The sequence below is a fragment of the Erpetoichthys calabaricus genome, chromosome 8 (assembly GCF_900747795.2).
Source record: "Erpetoichthys calabaricus chromosome 8, fErpCal1.3, whole genome shotgun sequence".
In the NCBI taxonomy this organism is placed as follows: Eukaryota; Metazoa; Chordata; class Cladistia; order Polypteriformes; family Polypteridae; genus Erpetoichthys; species Erpetoichthys calabaricus.
In genome coordinates, this window is record NC_041401.2 from 73,304,831 (window position 1) to 73,328,698 (window position 23,868).

A 23,868-nucleotide genomic window follows, 5' to 3' on the forward strand; every position below is an offset into this window, starting at 1 on the left:
CCAAAGTACATTATGAACAAGTTCTGCCAAACAATATCTACAAAATATTCAGTTATTTCTTTTGCTTACCCAAAACAACTAAAAAGGACGTAGTAATAGGCCAACTAACTCAAAGGGAGAAAGAAGTCAAAGATTTCTGAACAAGAAGAAGACAAGAGCTACACTCCAGCGAAGCTGCAACCACACTCTGCCTTAGGTGTTGGCAATGGCCTGAAATTAGATCTAATGTCGTACATGGGACACCAAAGAAGACCATTAAACTATGATCACTAATTATGGTTTATTTTCAGCAGTTCTTATTAATGAGAAATCTCAAGAGTAACCCCAACTAATTAAATATCAAACCTCAAAGTAGGCCATCAGAGGGACAACCCATTTGGCTATTTTTCTGATCTTAAAAAAAAAAAAAAAAGGCAAAGTACTGACCTCATTTATTTGAAAACTATTAATAGGAAAAGAGTCACGCATTAAACCGAGGGCAATTCATTAGTTTTAATAAATGTGCCTCACTCCTGCAGAGCTGGCGGTCAAACAATGAATATTTAATGCTGAAATTTATAATGGGACAGGTCAGCAAGAAGATAGGTGGGGTGTAAAGGTCACCAATGCTCTGTTTACAGGGTCAGCAGCCACAGTTATCAGAACCAAATGGCCAGAGTTAATTAGTACCTGTACCCAACTCAACCCTAATGTCACTGGTGGATTGACTTTTTTTTTTTGCTCTTTATTTCTCCTTATACAATTTCTTGTACTAGGAATTTGTTAGTTTTCGCATACCCCTTGGGGTCAGAGCGCAGGACCAGCCATTGTACAGCGCCCCTGGAGCAATTGAAGGTTAAGGGCTTTGTTCAAGGGCCCAGCAGAGTAGGATCTCTTTTGGCAGTGACGGGGATTCGAACCGGCAACCTTCGGGATACCAGCGCAGATCCTTAGCCTCAGAGCCACCACTCCGCCCCCAAATTTGTGTGGCTTTATTATTCTGAGTGTGCATGAGGTGTCTGAACTGACACCTGAATGGTTTATTCATTGATTTGGTGAATAATTAGGGCTGGTTTGTGGCTCCTTTATAAAGTATCGCCATTCTCTGCTGCCCAATACCAAGTGCTACTTGGGATGGGTTGAAGAATGACTCCTGAGGGCACATTTTTGTTCATTTCAGTAAATCTAATGAAGTAATGAAATTAGTGATGGGCTATTTCATTACCATGACGAGTTCTAGTTTTGTGCCCTGTACTGCTTGGATGGGAGTCTGTCTTTTCAAAACACTGAAATGGATTCATACAGCTAGAAATTGCAAGACTGTTTTAAATTTCATTTTGCACAATGGGCCCCACGTCTTTAAAATTTAACATATGAGCAAGGATGCCAGAATCACCATCTTCTTCCTCACATTTTTATTTGTATGCAGATAAACAAGCCAATTCTCCAAGACAGAGAAATGCAAAGAGCAGAGACAAGTAGTATGTGTGTTCATTCACCTAATCACTGAAACGTCTAAAAACGTCTTTGCAGCTAACTGAGGTCTATTCCACCGATTGTAATCATTCACATGGGCTGATTGTGAGTGACACGATATCGTATGTGTCTTTGAGACATGGGACAGACAACAGAACAAAAACAAAATGAAAACCTTCTCTACAGAAGACCCCAAAACACCTTTGCAATTATGCAAAGTGCACAATGGTTTCCAGGTAGTGGGTTTTTTTTTTTTTTTTTAAGAAGATGTGGTTTAAAATTAAATGTGATTTGTTGTCTTGATGTGTATAATACATCAGAGAGACTCTGCAAAATCACATAATTAAATAATTTATCTGCGGTGGGCTGGCGCCCTGCCTGGGGTTTGTTCCTGCCTTACGCCCTGTGCTGGCTGGGATTGGCTTCAGCAGACCCCCGTGACCCTGTATTAGGACATAGCGTGTTGGACAATGACTGACTGACTGATTGAATAATTTATGCACAGACAAATTCTAAAGTCCATCTTCAGTCTGTACATGATTCTTGTTCATGTCATGATGATCTTTTCTTGCTTGATTTCGAGTATTCAGTAGAACTAACATATAAAATAAAATCTTTACCTGCTTTTAGACAGGTAAGAGAAGCAAACAATGATTGTTCTGGAAGGTTTTGGGGCTTTCAGGCAGGACTCAAGACCTCCAGAATTCTGGGATGCTCTAATGCTTAGTACAAAATCTGACATTTTTGTTACATAACCATCCTTCTTTGTCTTACTTTCATGCCAAAAAAGCACCACTGCAATAGGTGACCCTCACAGCAATCCTGCACGTCCAGCCAAGGAGGCCACATGTATATTAAAATGCATTCCTTGTGTATTGTGACAATTAAGAGAGAACACAAAGCACAAAGTACAGAAAGTAAACAAGGAATAAGGACAATAACAGTCCTGTTACTCTCCTAGCGCTACCTCCAAAAGAGTTAACCCCCGTTTACTTGGTGACGTGGCTAACCCACTTAACCACCACTGCAGCAAAACGTTAAGTATTTCCTCCTTAACCTTCCATCTCTCACTTATAAACAAGACCTGACCTCTTCTTCCCACCATTAAACCATTACTGTAACTTCTCTTTCTAACACTGAGTTCAGGACCTTCAAGTTCACAGTTAACACCTCCTCCAGCTATGTCCAAAATCATTTTTTTGAGTCATGGTTGAGTTTATGAATTCTCAGAGTGCCCAGGACACTCACCCTTTGAGACCTTCTAGGTTGCTAAAGGGCTACCACATTTAAAAGTCAACATTTTGAGATTGTATGCCGCCAGCCAACTGGCTGTAGGGTAATGACCGGACCCCGTACCAATTCTTCCAGAAACTAACTTTAAAAGGTCAATATGGGAGCTCATCGAGTGTAGGCTATGTGCTGCCCTTTACTGGTCTTGGAACCTCGAGGACAGGTGACTCAATCCTCAAGGTGGGGCTGGGAACATTACTTGGTTTCTGCCAGATCACAGCTTTGTGGTCCCTACTCATTACCCTTCCAGACCACCTAGTATACTTACAAGGGCTACTCCTCTTGGTAATTGTCTCTTTTCACACTGGCATGTCAACTGGCCTTCCTGGGTCCTGTCTCTTTCTAATGAGCCACACTGGCCTGCTTGGCCACCCCCTTGCTCACTGGGCAAAGTACAGTATTATGAACACAAGTCTGAAAAAAAATTTGTCTACAGAGATGACATGAAACTCACCCACGCATCGAGGTCGTATTTTTAGAAAATACACATCGACGAGCACATGGGACTTTTCAAGCTAAAAAACTTACAGAAGCGATGGTGCATGTCCAAATCAAGAAGAATTGCAAGCGAATTTTAATTGTATGGGTCTCATTTAGCAGATTTTTTTTTTACATTGAATAATTAAGAAAGCCTGAGACTCCTGGTACATATCGGTATCTTACGCATTGTTACGAGGCTAGCCGAATAAAGATACGCCTTTTTGAAGAAGTACATTTATTAAGCGGGATATGAAATTTTAAATAAACCCAAGTCACATGTTTCAAGTTGACTTAAATCAGAGGACATATCATTTATAACAAGTGTGCATATTAAAATTAACATAAAAAAAGGAAATGTAAAGGAAAAACAGCTTTATAGAATTGTGGAAAAACACACGCTTGCGTGGCACGGTGCCAACAAAAATTAATGCTTCTTTTTTAACTAGTCGCCTTAAAAGACGCTGGGATTGAAGGTGAATTTAAGCCTCACGAAACATCACTCATACAGGACAAGCATAGTGCGACCGCTATCAAACTCCGACGTGACAGCTCTTAACACGGAAGACGTTATTACATCTAGGTCAATTTAAAACAAAAAAAGCATGCAAGTGCGCGTTCAAATGATTTACGAAATCAATGTATATCGTTCTATACACAACGAACGTTTCCTATAATGAGGAGGACCTACCCTACATCGTACTCGTACAGAGCAAGTGAACACATGCCAACCATGACACTCCCTGCGGGCCAGCCATGCTGCTACACCCAGTAACGTCTCACTTATCAAGAACCTAAAGAACAGCAGAATCTCTAAGAAAGACACTAGGAAACCAAAAAAAACCCGCTCAATGCTCACCTTCGTATTCTCCTTCGACAGTTGCAACACACTGTCACGCTCCCCCGCAAGCACTTCCGTTCGGACTGGAGTGACGCTACACTGCTCTCATTGCTGATTGGAGAATTATGAACCAACTACCAATTGGCTTCCGGCATCTCTTAAAGCGCCACAGGACTGTCCTTACTAGTATGATGACATAATCAATGTGCGCTGGTACTTCCGCAGGACCATAAGTTCCAAGGCTCCGATTATACGACAGCTACATTATTTTCTAAGTAATCCGTCTTATCATCACATAATAAATTAAATTATTTTGTGACTTTGGATTTTGTGACGTTGGAGCCAAGCATATTTTAGTATGCCTAGACAATTATTGTTAAGGGGAGGAGCTTCTTTATATTACGTAGTCCTCGTGCGACACCTGCTGAATTGGAATCACATATGAGAAAGAAAGCGGTAAGAAGTTTATCCAAATAATATGTTTTATACGAAACTGAGATATAGTTGTGGCCACAGTATTCATTCTGATTTGAGTAAATACTGGCTTGAAATTCTCCTTATGTTCGCAATGGTTGTGCTATCTTCGTGACGGTTCTTACTTGCTTTCCACGTGTATTCGAGATTTGTACAGTTAGTTTGATGGCTTGTATATTCCGAATTCGTTTTACTATCGAGATTTTGCATTGCTTTGGGCACCACGATGACGCAGTGGTTAATGCTGAAATGTCTGACAGATTTGATAGGTTTGAATACCGTTGCCCGACTTGCAAACATGGAAAAACAAGAATTCTTTTGTAGATGTCATACAGAGATGCACGTAAAAATTTCAAATGATTTTTCATCAGAGTAATTTAAAACATTTTGGTACAACTGTTGCCTGAGCTAGTTAGTTAACATAAAAAGTAAAAGTGACAGGACCTTTCTTTACAGTAGATCATTGGTTCATGTTTTTTAAATAGCCTATATTAAATGCGAAAGAGTTTTAGTTTTTCAGAAAGATGGGAAAATTTGCTTCCTGAACCCTGGGGAGGGTTTGAGGTTTGACCGAAGTACCTGGCAACCCTGATTAAGTGGTTAAGCCTGCTAAGCAAAAGTATATAACCCAAGAATACAAAACATATTTATTGTATAATGTAATCAAATAATTAGTTTTTTTTTCATGGTTATCCTTGACATGATAATAAAGCGATCTAAAGCTTCAATAAAACACATGTGATAGCAAACCTGCTTGGAGGGTATTCTACAAAACACACAAGCCTTGCTTATTTCAGCCATTTCAGTTCCACCCGCAGAGAATTTGGACGAGTTGCGCTTGGTAATCGAGGCATCTGAGCATCGCCGGATAGCTTGCCCTGCTCCGAACCAGGCTGAAGTGTAGAGTTGCGGCTGCACAGTTCCTGGCACCCTTGTTTGGTCAATTTTTGTAACAATGATCATCAGAAAAAGTCCAGCCTCAGAATGAAAACAGATCTTATCAATATGGTCTAAATATAAACAAAAATAATCGATCGCCTAAGTACAAGCCAGTATTATTGTCATCAAAATTACTTATGAACGCTCATTTTTTTGTGTTCGACTTGTCTTGATATGTCTAGTTATACAATTATTGGCCTTTCAGATCCCCAAAAAACCCTTCTAAAATGACCATATTTTGTACAGGAAATTACATTATGATAAACAGTACCCCCACCCCACCCCCATAGGTGCCTTTAGCAAAAAATGATCAGAAGGAAGTTGTTCGAGCCACGTCAACTGATCCCAGGGATTCAGGGATATGATTCTTTACTGGTGGTCTTGGCCTTTTAAGAGCCACCCCAGAACATTCAAAATTAATTTTAACCATACACATATAGGGTAGCATTTGGACTATTTAAAGGTCAGTGATTATAAACGTGTTATTTTTGATCCTTTATTAGAGATCTAACCCTCTATGGACCTTTATCAGAGAGTAAAAAAATGATACATTTCTGTTACAATCAAGAATATTTAACCTTTAAACATTTAAACTGAAGCACACTTTGTAGTATTTGAAATACAGTGGGGCAAAAAAGTATTTAGCCAGCCACCAATTGTGCAAGTTCTCCCACTTAAAAAGATGAGAGAGGCCTGTAATTTTCATCATAGGTATACCTCAACTATGAGAGACAAAATGAAAAAAAAATCTAGAAAATCACATTGTCTGAATTTTAAAGAATTTATTTGCAAATTATGGTGGAAAATAAGTATTTGGTCACCTACAAACAAGCAAGATTTCTGGCTCTCACAGACCTGCAACTTCTTCTGTAAGAGGCTCCTCTGTCCTCCACTCGTTACCTGTATTAATGGCACCTGTTTGAACTCGTTATCAATATAAAAGACACCTGTCCACAACCTCAAACAGTCACACTCCAAACTCCACTATGGCCAAGACCAAAGAGCTGTCAAAGGACTCCAGAAACAAAATTGTAGACCTGCACCAGGCTGGGAAGACTGAATCTGCAATATGTAAGCAGCTTGGTGTGAAGAAATCAACTGTGGGAACAATTATTAGAAAATGGAAGACATACAAGACCACTGATAATCTCCCTCGATCTGGGACTCCACACAAGATCTCACCCCATGGGGTCAAAATGAACACAAGAACGGTGAGCAAAAATCCCAGAACCACACGGGGGGACCAAGTGAATGACCTGCAGAGAGCTGGGACCAAAGTAACAAAGGCTACCATCAGTAACACACTACGCCGCCAGGGACTCAAATCCTGCATTGCCAGACATGTCCCTCTGCTTAAGCCAGTACATGTGCAGGCCTGTCTAAACTTTGCTAGAGAGCATTTGGATGATCCAGAAGAGGATTGAGAGAATGTCATATGGTCAGATGAAAAAACTCTACTCGTCGTGTTTGGAGGAGAAAGAATGCGGAGTTGCATCCAAAGAACACCATACCTACTGTAAAGCATGGGGGTGGAAACATCATGCTTTGGGGCTGTTTTTCTGGAAAGGGACCAGGACGACTGATCCGTGTAAAGGAAAGAATGAATGGGGCCATGTATCGTCAGATTTTGAGTGAAAACCTCCTTCCATCAGCAAGGGCATTGAAGATGAAACGTGGCTGGGTCTTTCAGCATGACAATGATCCCAAACACACCGCTCCGGGTAATGAAGGAGTGGCTTTGTAAGAAGCATTTCAAGGTCCTGGAGTGGCCTAGCCAGTCTCCAGATCTCAACCCCATAGAAAATCTTTGGAGGGAGTTGAAAGTCCATGTTGACCAGCAACAGCCCCAAAACATCACTGCTCTAGAGGAGATGTGCATGGAGGAATGGGCCAAAATACCAGCAACAGTGTGTGAAAACCTTGTGAAGACTTACAGAAAACGTTTGACCTCTGTCATTGCCAACAAAGGGTATATAACAAAGTATTGAGATGAACTTTTGTTATTGACCAAATACTTTTTTTCCACCATAATTTGCAAATAAATTCTTCAAAAATCAGACAATGTGATTTTCTAGACTTTTTTTCTCATTTTGTGTCTCATAGTTGAGGTATACTTATGATGAAAATTACAGGCCTCTCTCATCTTTTTAAGTGGGAGAACTTGCACAATTGGTGGCTGATTAAATACTTTTTTGCCCCACTGTAAGTGTCACAACTATTCTTGTTTATTATGTATTTCCACCTCTTGAAGTAAATTGCTATTTACCGTGATAACTCTGAATTAGAGAGGCTTACAGGAATTCAGACTTTTTTAGTAGGTGGCAGCCAGGACAGCCCTTTGGTCTGTGTGGATACGTCTCTATCAGCTGTGCACATTGGGACACTGCAATTTTTTTCCCCCCTTCTTCTTAGCAAAACTGCTCAAGTTGGTCAGGTTGTGCGTCGATCATGAGTAAACAGCCTTTGTCATTAGACTCCACTCCCACTTCACCACCCAGACCAGTACAGCGCTGCCACGGTCAATCTCACATTTACATTTTACATTTACTTATTTGGCTGAAGGCAGCTTACAGCATTTATGATACAACTGGTTACATTTCTTTACGTTTTCCAATTTAAGCACAGGCAGTAACTTGTTCAGTGTCATACATTTTCAGTAGCAGGAGATTTGAACTCACAACCTCAGGGTTTGAAGTCCAAAGCTTTAACCACTACACCACACTGCCTGCAACTTCCTTTTTCCATCACTCATTAACAAGATCCAAAAATATTTGAAGTCCTCCACTAAGGGCCACTGTTTTCCCCCTTAACCTGGAGAGAGCAATCCACTCATTTCTAAGAGAGAACCTCAGATTTAAAGTTCCTCATCCTCATCCCAGTTGTGCCTGGGTATCTACTTCATGAAAACCACAAATAGGTAGGGAAGACAAAGCAGCCTTGATGGCATCTGACTTAATGTCAAGTATTTGGACTTGGGTCTTGCTAGCTATTCATTCCCTATATGAATTCAGCAAGGCCAGCCTTGTTAGCCTGTATTCCTACGGCACCTCCCACAACACCTCAAGAGATATGGTCATAATCTTTTTTCCAAATATACATAACACATTTAAACTTGGTTAACATATTCCCATACACCCTCCAGTAACTACACCAGGGAGAAGAGCTGGTCCACTGTTCCACAATCTAGGTGGAGTCCACATTGCGCCTCCTGCATCTCTGGCTCAACCATCATCTGGATTCTACCCCCCTCCAGCACCCTTGCACATGCCTTACCTGGGAGGCTGAGAAAGTTGATGCCTGCAGCAGGGAAGTATCACCACAGCCAGACGCTGCCACCACCATGCTTAATGGAGGGATATTGTTATAATGTGTGTGTGGCTTTTAGTCTAATGGCCAGAAAGCTCAATTTTGTTTTCATCAGACAATAGAACCTTCTTCCAGCTGCCGTTAAAGAGTCACCAATGTGCCTTCTGATAAACTTTGACCAACATTTTTTTTTTCCTTTCTTTAAACAGTGCACTTCTTTTTGTCTTTCTCCCATAAGGCTCCAATTCTGAAACACCAGGCCAGCCATTGTTGTATGTATAGTGTCTCCAATCTGAACTTCTGTAGCTGAGAACTCTTTCAGAGTTGTCACAGGTCTCTTTGTGCCAGAAGACTAGTGAGGGAGATCACCATCACTCAGTTTTTGTGGACGGCCTGCTCAAGGCAGGTTAACAGCTGTGTCATACTCCCTCCATTTCTTAAAGGTTGATTTAACTGGACTCCAGAGGATATTCAGTGACTTTGAAGGAGAGATTTGGGGAAGGGGTTTGAGAAAGAAGGCTTTGCTATTTCTTATTTTTCCTTTCTACCACAATAACTGTTAGTGCCAACGCAACAATAGGCTTCATAGCCATAACACTTGGCAGTAATATGAAATCTAGGTCAAAGTTATCATATGTAAAAGTATACTACCTTAAGACTACAAAATATCAACAAAAGATCAGAAGCATGGTTTTTATGACTAAACAGTGAACTTTATAAGCTGGAATGCCAAAGGTTTCAATTATGAATTAAAGAGAAAGTATTCCCTCACTTAACAGATTTAAGTGCCAAAATAGTGTTTTCACTAGAGATTCACATAAGTTAGGACAGGACCAGTTTTATTTGCAAAGGGTGCTGGATTCCCCAGAATTTTCACTCCAGCTATACAAAGCAAACTAGGAGTGCGAGAATCAAACTCCATGCACTCATGTGCAAATAACATCCCTGTCCATTCCTTTTGGGGCAGACCATGGAAACTGCACATCATTCTGTTCCACCGACTTTTTAAATGACAAGCACAGTAAATGTTTGCATATCCATTTACTATAGTAAAGTATGTTCTTTTATTTTAGTTTTACTTGTTGCCATTTGTGCATCACACCATGCATGCTGCTGCTGAACATACAATTGCTTTAAGTATGACTTTGACAAAGTATTAAGCTTATTATCAAATTCAGAAGAAACTTTTAAACTTGAGTAATACCATTAACATTTAATTATGTAATGTACTTATGCATTTAATCAACAGGTTCCCACGCATTCTCCCTCGTTGCTTTATAGTGTGCTCTTTCTACTTTGTGGAAGAGAAACTGGCAAAATGATGTCCTCCTTTGAAAGAAGCACAGAATCCTGATATAGAAAGAACAGGTACATATGTAGATTGGACAGTAGGGGGCGCTTCAGCTCCCCAAAAACACTAAGTGTTTTACACCATAATCACAGCCACGAGTAAAATAAAGCACAGTAAATCACTCTGTCTTCTCTCTCCCAGTCATTCACTACCTCCTCCATGCAAACTTTGTCCACCTGCACCCGACTCTGGCTCGTCAATGTGAGGTAGGCAGCTCCTTTTATCTAATTCCCCACACATGTTTCCAGTGATATGATGCTGCAGCTCCAAAGCACTTCAGGCGAGGTTAGAGCCCCACAGAATAGACTCTCAAATCTTGCAGCTACCCTGGTGGTCCAAAGGGGACCCAGCAAGGCTGTTCCCTGGGACTACAGTACATGGCGTGTCTTGTGGGCACCCATATGTGGGGATTTAAGCCCCGTCTTGCTGCTATCTAGTGCTCCAGGGAAGATAATGACCCATGCATGTTATCTCCCTCCATCCTTCCATGCCAAGGACATCCACCCGAGTAAGGAGCTGAGCTGTTGCTCACAGTAGAAAATCATTTTTTCAACTGTTTACTAGCCTTGTGTTGAATAGTAAACTACCTGCGGGGTAGTTAGCATGTTCTTTCTGTGTAATTGTCGTTTATCCTTTTTCACTTCAGTGTCATATGATTCTAAATTTGAGGGGCTCCTATTTTAGTCTAGGCAGTTCATATTCCCTAGATTTGTGTGAATTGTGGGTAGTCGCGAAGCTCTCACTTTACTAGCATTTAAATCTATTTGGCTGTTTTTGTCAGATGATATTGAACTGATGTGCCAGTCGAGATAGACCAGACACCACCCTGCACATCAGTGAACATATTTTCTATTACACATAGATCAAATAAAACTCCACACCTGTGTCCTTTACTTTTCTAAGCTATCTCAGCTACACTCTCCTCTGTGTATTTTTTACGTCGAGAAGTATTTTGGACACAACTAAATATGCAAATGCATTCATGTGTTGTGAAATATCACAATAGATAATTAAAATACTGTATGTGAGCATAAATAAATGTCACAATGAAAAAATTAAGTACATACTTTACTTCTGTAACTCCTCACACAACATAAAATACACATTGAAATGACAACTGGCATGTTCATCCATTAACATACAAGAACTTAGTGATGGTTGAGTAATTCTGAGGATTAACCACTAGACCTCTAGTTTAGAGCTGTGAAGCGACTGGATTTTCAATGTGCACCTGGCAGAAATGGCAGCAAGAAAAAGTTGGCCAGAATTAACTTTTTGAAGCAGCACCTTGAATTGAAGAAACTCAGAATTCTTCGGACTTTGCATCTGAAGTGTCTGCTGCAAATATGCAGCTTGATGACTGAAAATCCATATCCATTCTACCAATGATTTGCCCATCAAATTCAAACTTAAAGGCTATTTCTTTGCATATGCCAAGGCCTTCCTTGCTAGGCTACATTGTAACCAGTGTTAGTGAAAAGGTAGGAAGATGAATACTCAAAACTCTTGTGAAAGGCTCATTCCTATAATAAAAATAGTCCCACTGGGAGCCTCTTCAACCCACCACTGTTGATAGTCATAATAATAATTAATTACATTTATATATCGCTTTTCTCTGTACTCAAAATGCTATCCACATAGGGAGGAACCGGGAAGCGAACCCACAATCTTCCACAGTCTCCTTACTACAAAGCAGCAGCACTACCACTGTGCCACCTGTGAGGACATGTCATGACTGGGATGAGCTGAGCAGATGAGGACCACACCAAGCAAGGGGATGGTGAAAAGTGCTTTTGTTAAAATAAACCAAAACAAGTGTTGAAAGAGTGCAGTGCTGAACAAAATCAATAAATATTCCACAAAAAGTCAGTGACAGTGGAGGTTTAAATTATTCCAACTAAATATCCATAAAACAAGGTTAAAAACACAGGCAGGAAACCATCTTTTAAACACTGAACCTCAGTGCCCCTTTAACACTAACTTCTCTTCGGCTTCCTTCTCTGGGCCATGCAGCCAGAGAAGAAGTTCCCTAGCAGGTGCAGACAATCTTCTTCTCCTGGCCCATGTCCCCGTTGCCAATCCTACCTACGGCTTCTGTGGGGAGTCACCGAGCCCTGCTCCATGGCCACCGCTGCCTTTCCAGGCTCCTCCCGGCAAAAGTGTGCTCTGTCCTCTCACCACTGCCAATCTGTTGGCTCCTCCCAGCGGGAGCACATTCCAGGGCATAATGGTCACTCCTGCTACTTGGTTGCTAAGCAGGAGCGACCCTTCAGCCCCCTCTTGAGCGCTGGCCACACACACGCTCCTCCCTGGGACTCCATCCCTGTCTAACCTGCTTCCTTTCTTCACACCTGTGCGCGCTCTCTCTCTCTCTCTCTCTCACTCACTCACTCACTCACTCACTCACTCACTCACTCCAGTCTCTCTTCTTCATTTCTTTAACCTCCATCCTCTCTTGTTCTTTTCTTTCACTTTTCTGATCTAGTGCTCCCCTTTCTTTTTATATGCTGGGGAGCAGTCACAGATGTGATCGCCTGATTGAGATAATCAGACCATTCGCACGTGCCGGCAAGGCAACGCCTGGTCAGCTGACTGCCTCACATCAACCCGGAGACCAGCAGTCTTCTCTGCGGATTGTTCCCACCTGCTCCACTCCACAGCGCAAGCATGTTCTTTATTTATTTGTTAAAAAGGGAAGTTTTTCTGAGCCATGTAATTGATATATCACAGTGACTCACTCATAATTTGTTTGAATTTGCACTTTCCCTGGAAGCATATCTATATATATAATTCACTAAGCTGACAGGGCAAGCAAGACAACCATGGGATACGCACAACATAGCCACGCCCACCAACTCTAAGACCATAGGATACGATGACAACTCGCAGAGCCATGCCCACCAACTCTAAGAGCATGGGACGAGAACGCCCGCCCGCCTGTTACCAGCATTCACCGCAATGTACTGGAGTGTAAAACTATCGCAGCTTTTAACTCGCAAACTGCAACAACTCACCAAACACCGCCACCCTGTCTCTCGAGGCATTCACACTGCCTGAAGACAACCATGGGATACGCAAGAAATAGCCACGTCTGTCAACTCACAAAGCCCCACCCACCAACTCTAACACTGCATCAGACGGTTTCTATATCTAAGAAGATATATAGATACTCATTATTCAAGGCATTCACAGTGCCTTCTCACGTGCCCGGACGCAACAACTCGCCAACTCGCTTTCGTCTCTGCTACAGTACACATGCACCACTGAGCCACGTTGACTTTTCATTATTCTTTTAAGTTTCGGCTGCATTTCTATACATATAATCCACCAAGTCATCCGACCATGGGATACAAACGACAGAGACACGCCCACCAACTCGAAGAACATGGGACGAGAACGCCTGCCCGCCCGTTACCAGCGTTCACCGCAATGTACTGGAGTGTAAAACCATCACAACTGCTAACTCACAAACTGCAACAATTCACCAAACACCGCATCAGATGCTTTCTGTATCTAAGAAGATATATAGATGCTCATTATTCCCCAGCACACGTCCACCCACGCTCTCAAGGCATTCACAGTGCCTGCTCATGTGCCCGCCCGGACTCACCACACACAAATTTCGCTTAATTTCACTCAACACGGGAAACCTCACCCGGCCTGGACAAGGAGAGGATTGACAGATTGATAGCTCTTTCTCGATTCTGTGGGTGGTGGTGCATGGCCGTTCTTAGTTGGTGGAGCGATTTGTCTGGTTAATTCCGAAAACGAATGAGACTCCCTACTTCTAAATAATTACGCGACCCCCGAGCGGACAAGTGGGCTTTCAGCCATGTGAGATTGATCATTAACAGGTCTGTGATGCCCTTGGAAGTCCGGTACTGCACGCACGCTACAGTGAATGGATCAACGTGTGTCTACCCGGCGCTGACAGGCGTGGGTAAGCCGTTGAACCCCATTCGTGATGGAGACCAGGGCTTGCAATTGTTCCCCACGAATGAGGAATTCCCAGTAAGTGTGGGTCATACGCTCGCACTGATTACGTCCCTGCCCTTTGTACACCCCCCCCGCTAGTACCATGGTCGGTTGACTTGGTGGATTATATATAGAAAAGCAGCCGGAACCGCAAAGAACAATGAATGGCGGGGGGGCCGGGACGGAGGGGGCGTCCTTCCCCTCTCCCCCCGTTCTGCCCTCCGCACCCGAGTGCCATCCAGCCCCATCCCTCGCTTTGGGAGGTGGAGGCACGACAGCGGTCCTCCAGTTTTCAGTCACGGACAATTGTATGCTGGTTCGTAGTGTGCATTGTTGCAATGTTACTTTTCTTGGTGGTTTATTAAATTACGGATTTTTCAAATATTCATTTTTTTCCCTGTGCTTAAAACTCATTAAAAGAGCGGCATGATTATGCGGCGTATGCTACGCCGCGGGTTGGCTAGTATTTGATAAAACACTTAAATTGATTCCAGAATTTTTGCTGTATATTACATCATCTCCTTCTTGCTTAAGTAGTTGTGTCTTGCAGACCATTTTGCAATGTAACCTTTGGGATAAATGATGCATTAAATATGCAGTGTATGGTGCAGCACATTACAGAAGTGGCTATGTATAGTAACGTATTGCAAAGTGCAGTGTGATTGTGAGTTCATGGGTGACCCTCCCACATTATTGCTTCGAAGCGATTGAAACTTCACAGGGGGGATTGTTTCAATGTGGTGCTGCATGATGAGGGATGGTGGCACTATTGGTACTTCAGCCATCATGAAAACTTTCACACAGCTCTGAAATGGCAGACAAGACTCCTTTCTGCTGTCTGTGGGAGTAGCGCTCTGCTGTAGCTACCCATACTATGAAGGGGATGGGGGAAAGCCCTCGGGAGCCTCATCCCCAAAAGAGTTGAAACCACCAGAGAGCCAAAGTGGGGCAGAGAAATCTCCCGCTGCACAGCAGCACTCGGGTCCCAATTTGAGATGGCCCATGCAGGCAGGCATATGGAAAGCATTGTCTCTCTAAAATGATGACCATCTTCCTCTGCTGTTGGAGGAGCTTTATAAACTCCGCATTTCGGTGTCCGCAGTCTCTGACATGCGCAGACCTGTGACTGGCCAGATCTCTTTAGGTGGGTACAACTTTTATTGGTCTGGTTGCTCTGATGGCTGTCATACTTGGGGAGTAGCTGTCGCTGTGGTGGATTGGCTCCTTCCAATGGTGTCCGATATCACTCCTTTCAATGAGCGAATTGTGAGAGTCAGATTAAGGCACTCTGGGTGTGTGGTCTGTTGTCTCAAGTGTATACTCTGACCACAGTGAGTACTGTAACGATGAGGGAGAAATTTTACTTGCAACTGCGCTGGGTGGTTGATGGGTGCCCACAAGGTGACGCTGTTCTGGTTATGGGTGACTTCAGTGTGAACACTAGCATTGACAGACCTAGGTTGGTCCTCTTGGTTCTGGCAACCGTAGTGAATATGGCTCCATGTTCCTTCACTGTGCAAAAGGTCAGGGACTGCATAACACTGGAAGCATGACAAGACCCTGAAGGTTGCAGAGGGGGGCTTGTGTTGGTGTTTGTGGTGTTCCTTCTCACAGGGGACCCTGGATATCATCGAGGGGAGTTGCAGTGTATGGCTTGATGGCATCTCCGGTCTTTCCTGGGAACTGAGTGGGACGGCAGGGAGGGCTCCGAGGGCAAATAAGTTGCCGTTTGTTAGAGGAATCTCTAAGGAAATGACACACCGTCTATGGTCTAGTGACCCCTGTCCTGGTTACTGAGGAATCAAAGCATTATGCACATCCAAATCTGTTCGTGAGTCGCAGTCAGGGTGGGTGATAGAACAGTCCTTATGGATGATGCTGCAGTTTTAACCCGCTGGGATAGCTACTTTGAGCAGTTGTTTAAAGATGATCCTCCTGCTAGGACATTGGACATCTCTGGGTTCACGGTTCTTGAGGCTGATCCTCAAGTTAGCTGTGAACCACCCAGTCTTACTGAGATTGCACAGGTGGTGAACCAGCTGAGGATAGAGAAGACTGCTGAGATCTGTGGTGTCCAGGTTGAACTTTTCTAGGCTGGTGTTAAGGCTGTTCTTCTGTCATTGCCGTCAATCTTTGCTTCCATTTGGGAGTCGAGCGTCATCCCAACTCTTTGGAAAATGGGACTTGTCATCCCTATCTGGAAAGGGAAGGGTGGTTGCCTGGATTACGGCAACTACAGGGAGAAAGCACTGCTCTCGGTGCTTGGTAAGGTCATCTTCAATAGGATCAGTGATCACTTGCTCACCTACCGGCGACAGGAGTTATGTTTTTAATAAAATAAAAAAAAGGCTAACATTCCATACAAATAAATCAAGTTTTACAAAAATAGGTTTGAAACAAATCAACCCAAACCCCCCGGAGTTAGCCTAGTTTTATGCCCAAGAAGTCTACCACTGACCACATCCTAGCACTGAGGGGTTTTCATCAAACATAAACATCGGTGGACTTTCTTTGCTGCCTTTGTTGATTTTCATAAGGCATAATGTTTTATCATGTGGTGGGTGCACTGCCCAACCTGACCTGACTTGTGGTGCATAATGCAACACACCAGGAAGGCAGCTATGAAGAGTGACGCAACTACTAATAGATTTGCAGAATGGGACCACTGCTTGTGGTCAAGTAATCCGCACAGTTCATCACCAGAGTCCCACCCACCATAGCTCTTGGTTGAACGAAAATTACACATCCTGGAGTAGGAGTTAAGGGGAAAAAAAAAAAAAAAGTACCAGGAACTACCAGAGTTCCTGCAATAGGAAGGTGCCTAGTATGTGCCTAGTATAGACTTAGTACACAATTCATAGGTAGTGGCTACTTAGGTCTATTAGTCCTTTTTCCAATCACATTAGATCAGACAAAACTCATCTATCTACTGCACTTGTAGCATTTCTTCTTTGATGTATATAGCAAGGTTAATGACACAAACATAAACCCTTTAAAGCACTGCCTTTTCAGGCATCCACCATAGCCACATTTGCAGTCAGTGGTGCACCAGGGATCAGACATGTTCATGTACTTGTAGTGTAGGTTTGGACTATCCATTGATGGAATTGCGTTAAAACCTGTCACATACTGTATATGGATATTCAGCCACATTGGCACTTCAAGTATAGGAAATTGCCACCTTTTCAATTAACTAAACTTGGGTTCCCAGCCTGGTTTTGTTATTTAAACGGGACACGTTTATTATTGGGAAGGCATTCAAAACATTTGGTTTTCTTGTGCACTACGATACAAATATGGGTGCATGACAACTTTGTTAGTTTTATGATAACTGCAGCCAAGTATTTGGGCTAAGAAATATTTACACTTATAAAAATAATTGAGCAAATAATTGAGCAGTGTTGCTCAGAAAACCATATCTGACAAACTAATTGTTCACCTGAAGCCAAGTACAGTAGTCTCCCGCTTAAGTACGCAACTTGAACCTGCGAAGTTTGTGCGTACTTAGCCGGTAGGTGCGTACTTTAGGTTGGCCACTCCCAAACGCAACTTGAACCTGCGAAGTTTGCATGTACTTAGCCACCACTCCCAAAGAGCTTGCATTTCGCTACAATGTCAAAAGAAACCAAACGGCAGGCGTCTCAGATAGATAGATAGATAGATAGATAGATAGATAGATAGATAGATAGATAGATAGATAGATAGATAGATAGATAGATAGATAGATAGATAGATAGATAGATAGATAGATTATTAATCCCAATGGGAAATTCACATTCTTCAGCAGCAGCATACTGATACAATAAATAATATTAAATTAAAGAATGATAATAATGCAGGTGAAAAACAGACAATAACTATGTATAATGTTGAATGTTAACGTTTACCCCCCCCCCCCCCGGGTGGAATTAAAGAGTCGCATAGTTTGGGGGAGAAACGATCTCCTCAATCTGTCAGTGGAGCAGGACAGTGACAGCAGTCTGTCGCTGAAGCTGCTCTTCTGTCTGGAGATGATACTATTAAGTGGATGCAGTGGATTCTCCATAATTGATAGGAGCCTGCTGAGCGCCCTTCGGAGTCTCAACGCTGCAAAATCATCTCGAAGCTAAGCAAAACATCTGCTCCCAGTAAGAGGGCCATAGCATGTTCTCGACATCGAGGATCAGCTGCTCTGCTCTGAAGTTCAAATTGAAGCTGATGATTCAAATGATTTCTTAAGATCATCGAATGTATCATTTCAGAGCAAGATCCGGGCTGTCTCCCTCAAAGCCAAACGCAAGAAACTTCAAAACCTTCGCCAAATGACGATTCATGACATGTTTAACTAATAAATCTTGAACCCAGAATTTTAGGGAAAAATATGCGTACAGTAATCCCTCCTCGATCGCGGGGGTTGTGTTCCAGAACCCCCCACGAAAGGTGAAAATCCACAAAGTAGAAACCATATGTTTATATGGTTATTTTTATATCGTCATGCTTGGGTCACAGATTTGTACAGAAACACAGGAGGTTGTAGTGAGTCAGGAACTTTATTCAAACACTGCAAACAAACATTTGTCTCTTTTTCAAAAGTTTAAACTGTGCTCCATGACAAGACAGATGACAGTTCCGTCTCACAATTAAAAGAATGCAAACATATCTTCCTCTTCAAAGGAGTGCATGTCAGGAGCAGAGAATGTCAGAGAGAGAGAAAAAAGCAAACAATCAAAAATCAATAGGGCTGTTTGGCTTTTAAGTATGCGAAGCACCGCCGGACAAACCAGCTGCAAGGAAAACAGCAATGTGAAGGTAGTCTTTCAGCATTTTTTAGAGGAGTGTCCATATCCTCTAGGCCAGTGTGCGAACAGCCCCTCTGCTCACACCCCCTCCGTCAGGAGTAGAGAATGTCAGAGAGAGTGAGAGAGACAAAGAAAAACAAACAATCAAAAATCAATACGTGCCGTTCAAGCTTTGAAGTATGCGAAGCACCGTGCGGGAAAGCATGTCGCTTGACAAAGCCGGAAGGGAGCAATGTGAAGATAATCTTTCAGCATTTTTAGACGAACGTCCATATTGTCTAGGGGTGCGAACAGCCCCCCTGCTCACACCCCCTCCGTCAGGAGCAGAGAATGTCAGAACAAGAGAGAGAGAAAAGTAAACAATCAAAAATCAATATGTGCTGTTTGATCTTTTAAGTATGCGAAGCACCGTGCGGGAAGCATATCACTTGACAAAGCAGCCACATGTAAGCCCAGCAAGGATGGCAGCAATGTGAAGGTAATCTTTCAGCGTTTTTTGAGGAGCGGCCGTATCCTCTAGGGGTGCGAACATCCCCCGTGCTCACAATATATTTGAGGAGTTTTATTTAATACGTAATATGCGCTCTGGTTGGGTAGCTTCTCAGCCATCTGCCAATAGCGTCCCTTGTATGAAATCAACTGGGCAAACCAACTGAGGAAGCATGTACCAGAAATTAAAAGACCCATTGTCCGCAGAAATCCGCGAACCAGCAAAAAATCCGCGATATATATTTAAATATGCTTATATATAAAATCCGCGATAGAGTGAAGCCGCAAAAGTCGAAGTGCAATATAGCGAGGGATTACTGTACTTAACTGGGATGCGTACTTAAGTGGGAGGCTACTGTATTTAATGTCACCCAGCACAGCATTAGGGCTCTACATCAGTTTATACATGAAGTCTCTTTAGCTGAAACTCCTGTACAATGTTGGGTGCATACAACTCCAACAATGAATGTTCACTTAAACCAACAATTTTCTGAACCCTTTGAATCTAGCTTCAGGGTCACAATGTGCATGTTGAAGTGTTAAAAAAAAAAAATAATAATAATTTTGTTTCAAATTGAAAGGCTTAAACTGGCAATGTTATCAGGTTTAGAACTACATGGTAAATTACTCAAGTGTGCAGTAGTTATTTTTAAAATATTTGTTTGTCGGACTTTAACAACAGTATTGATTCCTTGGCTTTTTTCAAAATGTTTTGAACCTAATTCAAAGAATAACAATTTGTCTTGCTTATCTTCATTTTTCTTCTTCCAGTAGTTTGACTGCTACAAATCAACATAATGGTTTCCTTTGCCACATCGACCATTCTAAGTCTGGTTGCAGGAGCAAGTGGGGGATTGTGTCTTGGATGGCTGCTTCGAAGCCTTCTGCAACCTTCCAAAAAGCCTTTCTTAGGAGCTGGAGGAGAATCTGAACCAAGTGTCATGGGAGAAACGGGAGAATTCAAGATGATTCTGGTTGTTCGAAGTGACCTGAAAATGGGCAAGGGAAAAGTTGCAGCACAGTGTTCCCATGCTGCAGTATCTGCATATAAACAATGCCAGAAAAGAAATCCAGAACTGCTGAAACAATGGGAGTACTGTGGCCAACCAAAGATTGTGGTCCGTGTTCCAGATGAATCTGGCTTGATAGAGTTGATGCTTCAGGCAAAAGACTTGGGTCTGCCAATTAGTCTAATAAAGGATGCTGGACGTACACAAATAGCACCAGGCTCGCTTACTGTACTAGGTGTGGGACCAGGCCCTGCTGATTTAGTAGACAAAGTAACTTTACATTTAAAATTGTACTGATCTGTATGTTCACCAAATGCAACTTTTTAGGCAGTTATTCTTTGCAATAAATCTAAAAGAATGATGCAGATAACCACTGGTAGAGTTTAAAAAAATTAAAGAGTGCTTTATACATGTAATGCTTAAAATAAAACAGCATGCTGCCTGCAAAATATATACTATATACATATATAGAATGGGAGAGACCTGGCAATGACAGAAGCCAGGCAGTTTTTCATAAATATTTTGAAAAGCAATACATCTTCAGCCTCAATTTAAAGCTGATAAGACAGGTAGGTCTACAACTGATGGGGATCATTAGAGAGGGTACAGCACCATGCCACTCTGAAACATGCAATACAAGTTTGACAGATAGGTCTACTACTGATGGGGATCATTAGAGAGGGTACAGCACCATACCACTCTGAAACATGCAATACAGGTTTGGGGTGGTCTATGGAGTGAATACCTGCTACTGGCTTGTGCCTCCTATAATAGTTCTGAGATTTTAGGAGAGTCTACATCTTGGAATCAATTTAGATTCTACAAAAGAGGTATTGTATTAGGTAGCTTTTGGACAAAGATAGTTTCAATTTTTTTTATGGCAAAAGGGGAATTTTAAAACAAGTTGTATATTACTTGATTTTGAATTGACACCAAACACACACACTAAATAGCTATGCATCACCAGAGTCTGCTGTGTTTGATACAAATGAACAAACTTGCATATTAAGATACAATCTGAGGGTTTAATATTTCTAACCTGAGGAAAAATGCATGCCTTAGTATGAAAAATATAACTAAAGGTTCAAATCAGTTTCATGGGCAAGGGAAATTCAAATTCCATGTCAGACAACACCTAATGAAAAACTGTCAGCAGTGCATTGCAATAGGTAGCATTACCACCAACTATAATGGCCTGTTTTTGCTAAATTTAGGATAAAGCTATTTCAACATTTCACTTCACCAACAACTCAGATAAAATGAGTTACTGTAACTTAGTATCATTCAATTTTTATAGATTTATTACAGCTGAGTGTCACCTCAACATAATAATGTTTTCTTTTATAAATTAAATTTGCACACTGGTCACCAAAAAGCTTTACCCTTATTTGTGATGTAATTATAAAAATGGGGAGAAGCTAAATTTTGAAGTAACCTGTTTTAGAACTTCAAAGTAATATGTCCAGATGGAGCGATGGTAGACAAACATCACTATGGTAAAATTGAGTTTTAAAAGAGCCAATTGTGTTTTAAATGGTAAAACTGACATAATTCCTGTTTGTGGCTCATGCCCAGTATTTTATTTGTTCAAATTTAATACTGCAATCAATCCACATCTGATAATAGTATGCACAAATATTTATCCTAAATGTGCTTTGCATAACCAAAATACATTTGACAGACATATGACTTGTACTGTAGAACACACACCACCCATTGGACATGGCATTACATCGCATTGTTTTTAGCACAAAACATAAGCCAGTTCCTGTGGGGGTGAGATGTTGTGTGGGGTTTGGTACAAAATTGTATTTTGAAATTTTCAGAATGTTAAGGTAGATACTTAAGTCAATGTTTTTCTGCAAGATTCTGAAAAAAAAAACACATTTGAGCATGCCATTTCGGTCAGAAAATGTGTAGCAATTGGGATATATTGCTAGTGATAAGCACAAAGTGCCACATGCCTCTGTAATACCAGCCAGCCGCACTAAGGAGAAGACTTTTGGGGTGTCCAGGAGAAGAGTACACATTTTCAGGCAATTCTAGTTCAAGCATTCAAGTGTATATGTCTTAATCAGATTTATTATTACCACAAAGAACTTTTTTTTTTGTCTGTTCACACTTCCCTAAAAAAGTTCTGTGTCACATGAGTAAAATAAATATATTTAACTGCAGTGTGAACAGACACGAAGTAATAGCAGATCCATACTTACCAGCCTATCTAACAGGCAGCTTACGTCAAAATCATAATCTTAATAAAGTAGTTACACAATATCGATTTAATTAAGGTCCCTGAGCTAAACTGACTTGCCCATCACAATGTGTAATAACAAAATTAAATCAAAGGATAATAATTTAAATATTTATCTAATGGTTGTTATAACCATGTTCACTTCATGCCAGCATGTGAAAAGAACCCAATATAATCATCAAGTCAATGCATGAAGAATTTTTTCGCAAGTCGGGAATGAATATTATATTTAACTGCAGTGTGAACAGACACGAAGTAATAGCAGATCCATACTTACCAGCCTATCTAACAGGCAGCTTACGTCAAAATCATAATCTTAATAAAGTAGTTACACAATATCGATTTAATTTAGGTCCCTGAGCTAAACTGACTTGCCCATCACAATGTGTAATAACAAAATTAAATCAAAGGATAATAATTTAAATATTTATCTAATGGTTGTTATAACCATGTTCACTTCATGCCAGCATGTGAAAAGAACCCAATATAATCATCAAGTCAATGCATGAAGAATTTTTTCGCAAGTCGGGAATGAATATGAAGGGTGCCATCAATCATGGGATTACACAACAGAGGAAATACGCTGAACTTTAAAGCAAGTTTATATGTCAGACCAATTGGGAGACACTTGTACCTTTGCATACAAAGTCTAAAGTTACATTAATTTTAAGTGTTTATTTTGCCACATCTATATCTCCTATGTTACATAAGCTAAACCAATCAAGAGTTGTCAATGATAGGATGTGGCATGCAGCCAAATTAAGTTATTAAATTATGTTGTAGCCTATTTGAGCTGTTTACCTGTGGACCAATCCCCCAGTGTCAACTTTGTTGGTTCCTGTGTTTGTGGAGGTATGTACACTGTCTTGCATCTCTGATAAATGATGAAGCACTTCTACATTTTTGGCAATAGCAATTCCATGCTATTTTTTTTTATTATTATAGGCACAATACCTGGAGAAAGATGAATGATCACACTTATACAAGACTTGACAGGTCTTTAGTTTGTAGAACTTGAACTTTTTTTTTTTAAATAAAACAAGCCAATCTTTCCAATCTGTTTAATTCATCATATAGTTATTGAGCTGTAACTTATTTCTTTACAATCATGCCATATGAAATTGCATTCTAAAGTAAGGCATATTTTATAAATTCATAAAATATAACTAGATCCACGTTTGCATTTTATAATGAAGTTAATGGATACTGGGGTCCCAATTTGAAGAAAAGCC

The 23,868-nt window shown here is 41.4% G+C and overlaps 2 protein-coding genes across 4 annotated transcripts in view; one reads left to right on the forward strand and one right to left on the reverse strand.

The window, feature by feature from the left end:
• The window catches only part of vmp1 (vacuole membrane protein 1), a 124,268-nt gene extending 120,066 nt beyond the window's left edge, over positions 1–4,202 (reverse strand). Inside the window, exon 1 of one of the 2 annotated variants that reach the window (XM_028806793.2) lies at positions 4,082–4,202. The gene's annotated coding sequence lies outside the window, so the exon portion shown is untranslated. Of the gene's footprint in view, positions 1–69; positions 143–4,081 lie in introns of those variants that run through there. The other variant, XM_051931317.1, reaches the window with a different exon arrangement.
• Positions 4,203–4,434: 232 nt separating this feature from the next.
• Positions 4,435–20,755, forward strand: ptrh2 (peptidyl-tRNA hydrolase 2). 2 transcript variants are annotated; one of them, XM_028806796.2, is made up of 2 exons: positions 4,435–4,519; positions 20,150–20,755. In XM_028806796.2, the coding sequence occupies exon 2, from the start codon at positions 20,173–20,175 to the stop codon at positions 20,680–20,682; it is 510 nt and encodes a 169-aa protein (XP_028662629.1). In that variant the 5' UTR covers positions 4,435–4,519; positions 20,150–20,172; the 3' UTR covers positions 20,683–20,755. The 2 variants fall into 2 exon arrangements, with proteins under 2 accessions (XP_028662629.1, XP_028662628.1); XM_028806795.2 differs by having other exon boundaries at positions 4,451–4,519; positions 20,147–20,755.
• The last annotated feature ends 3,113 nt before the right edge of the window (positions 20,756–23,868 follow it).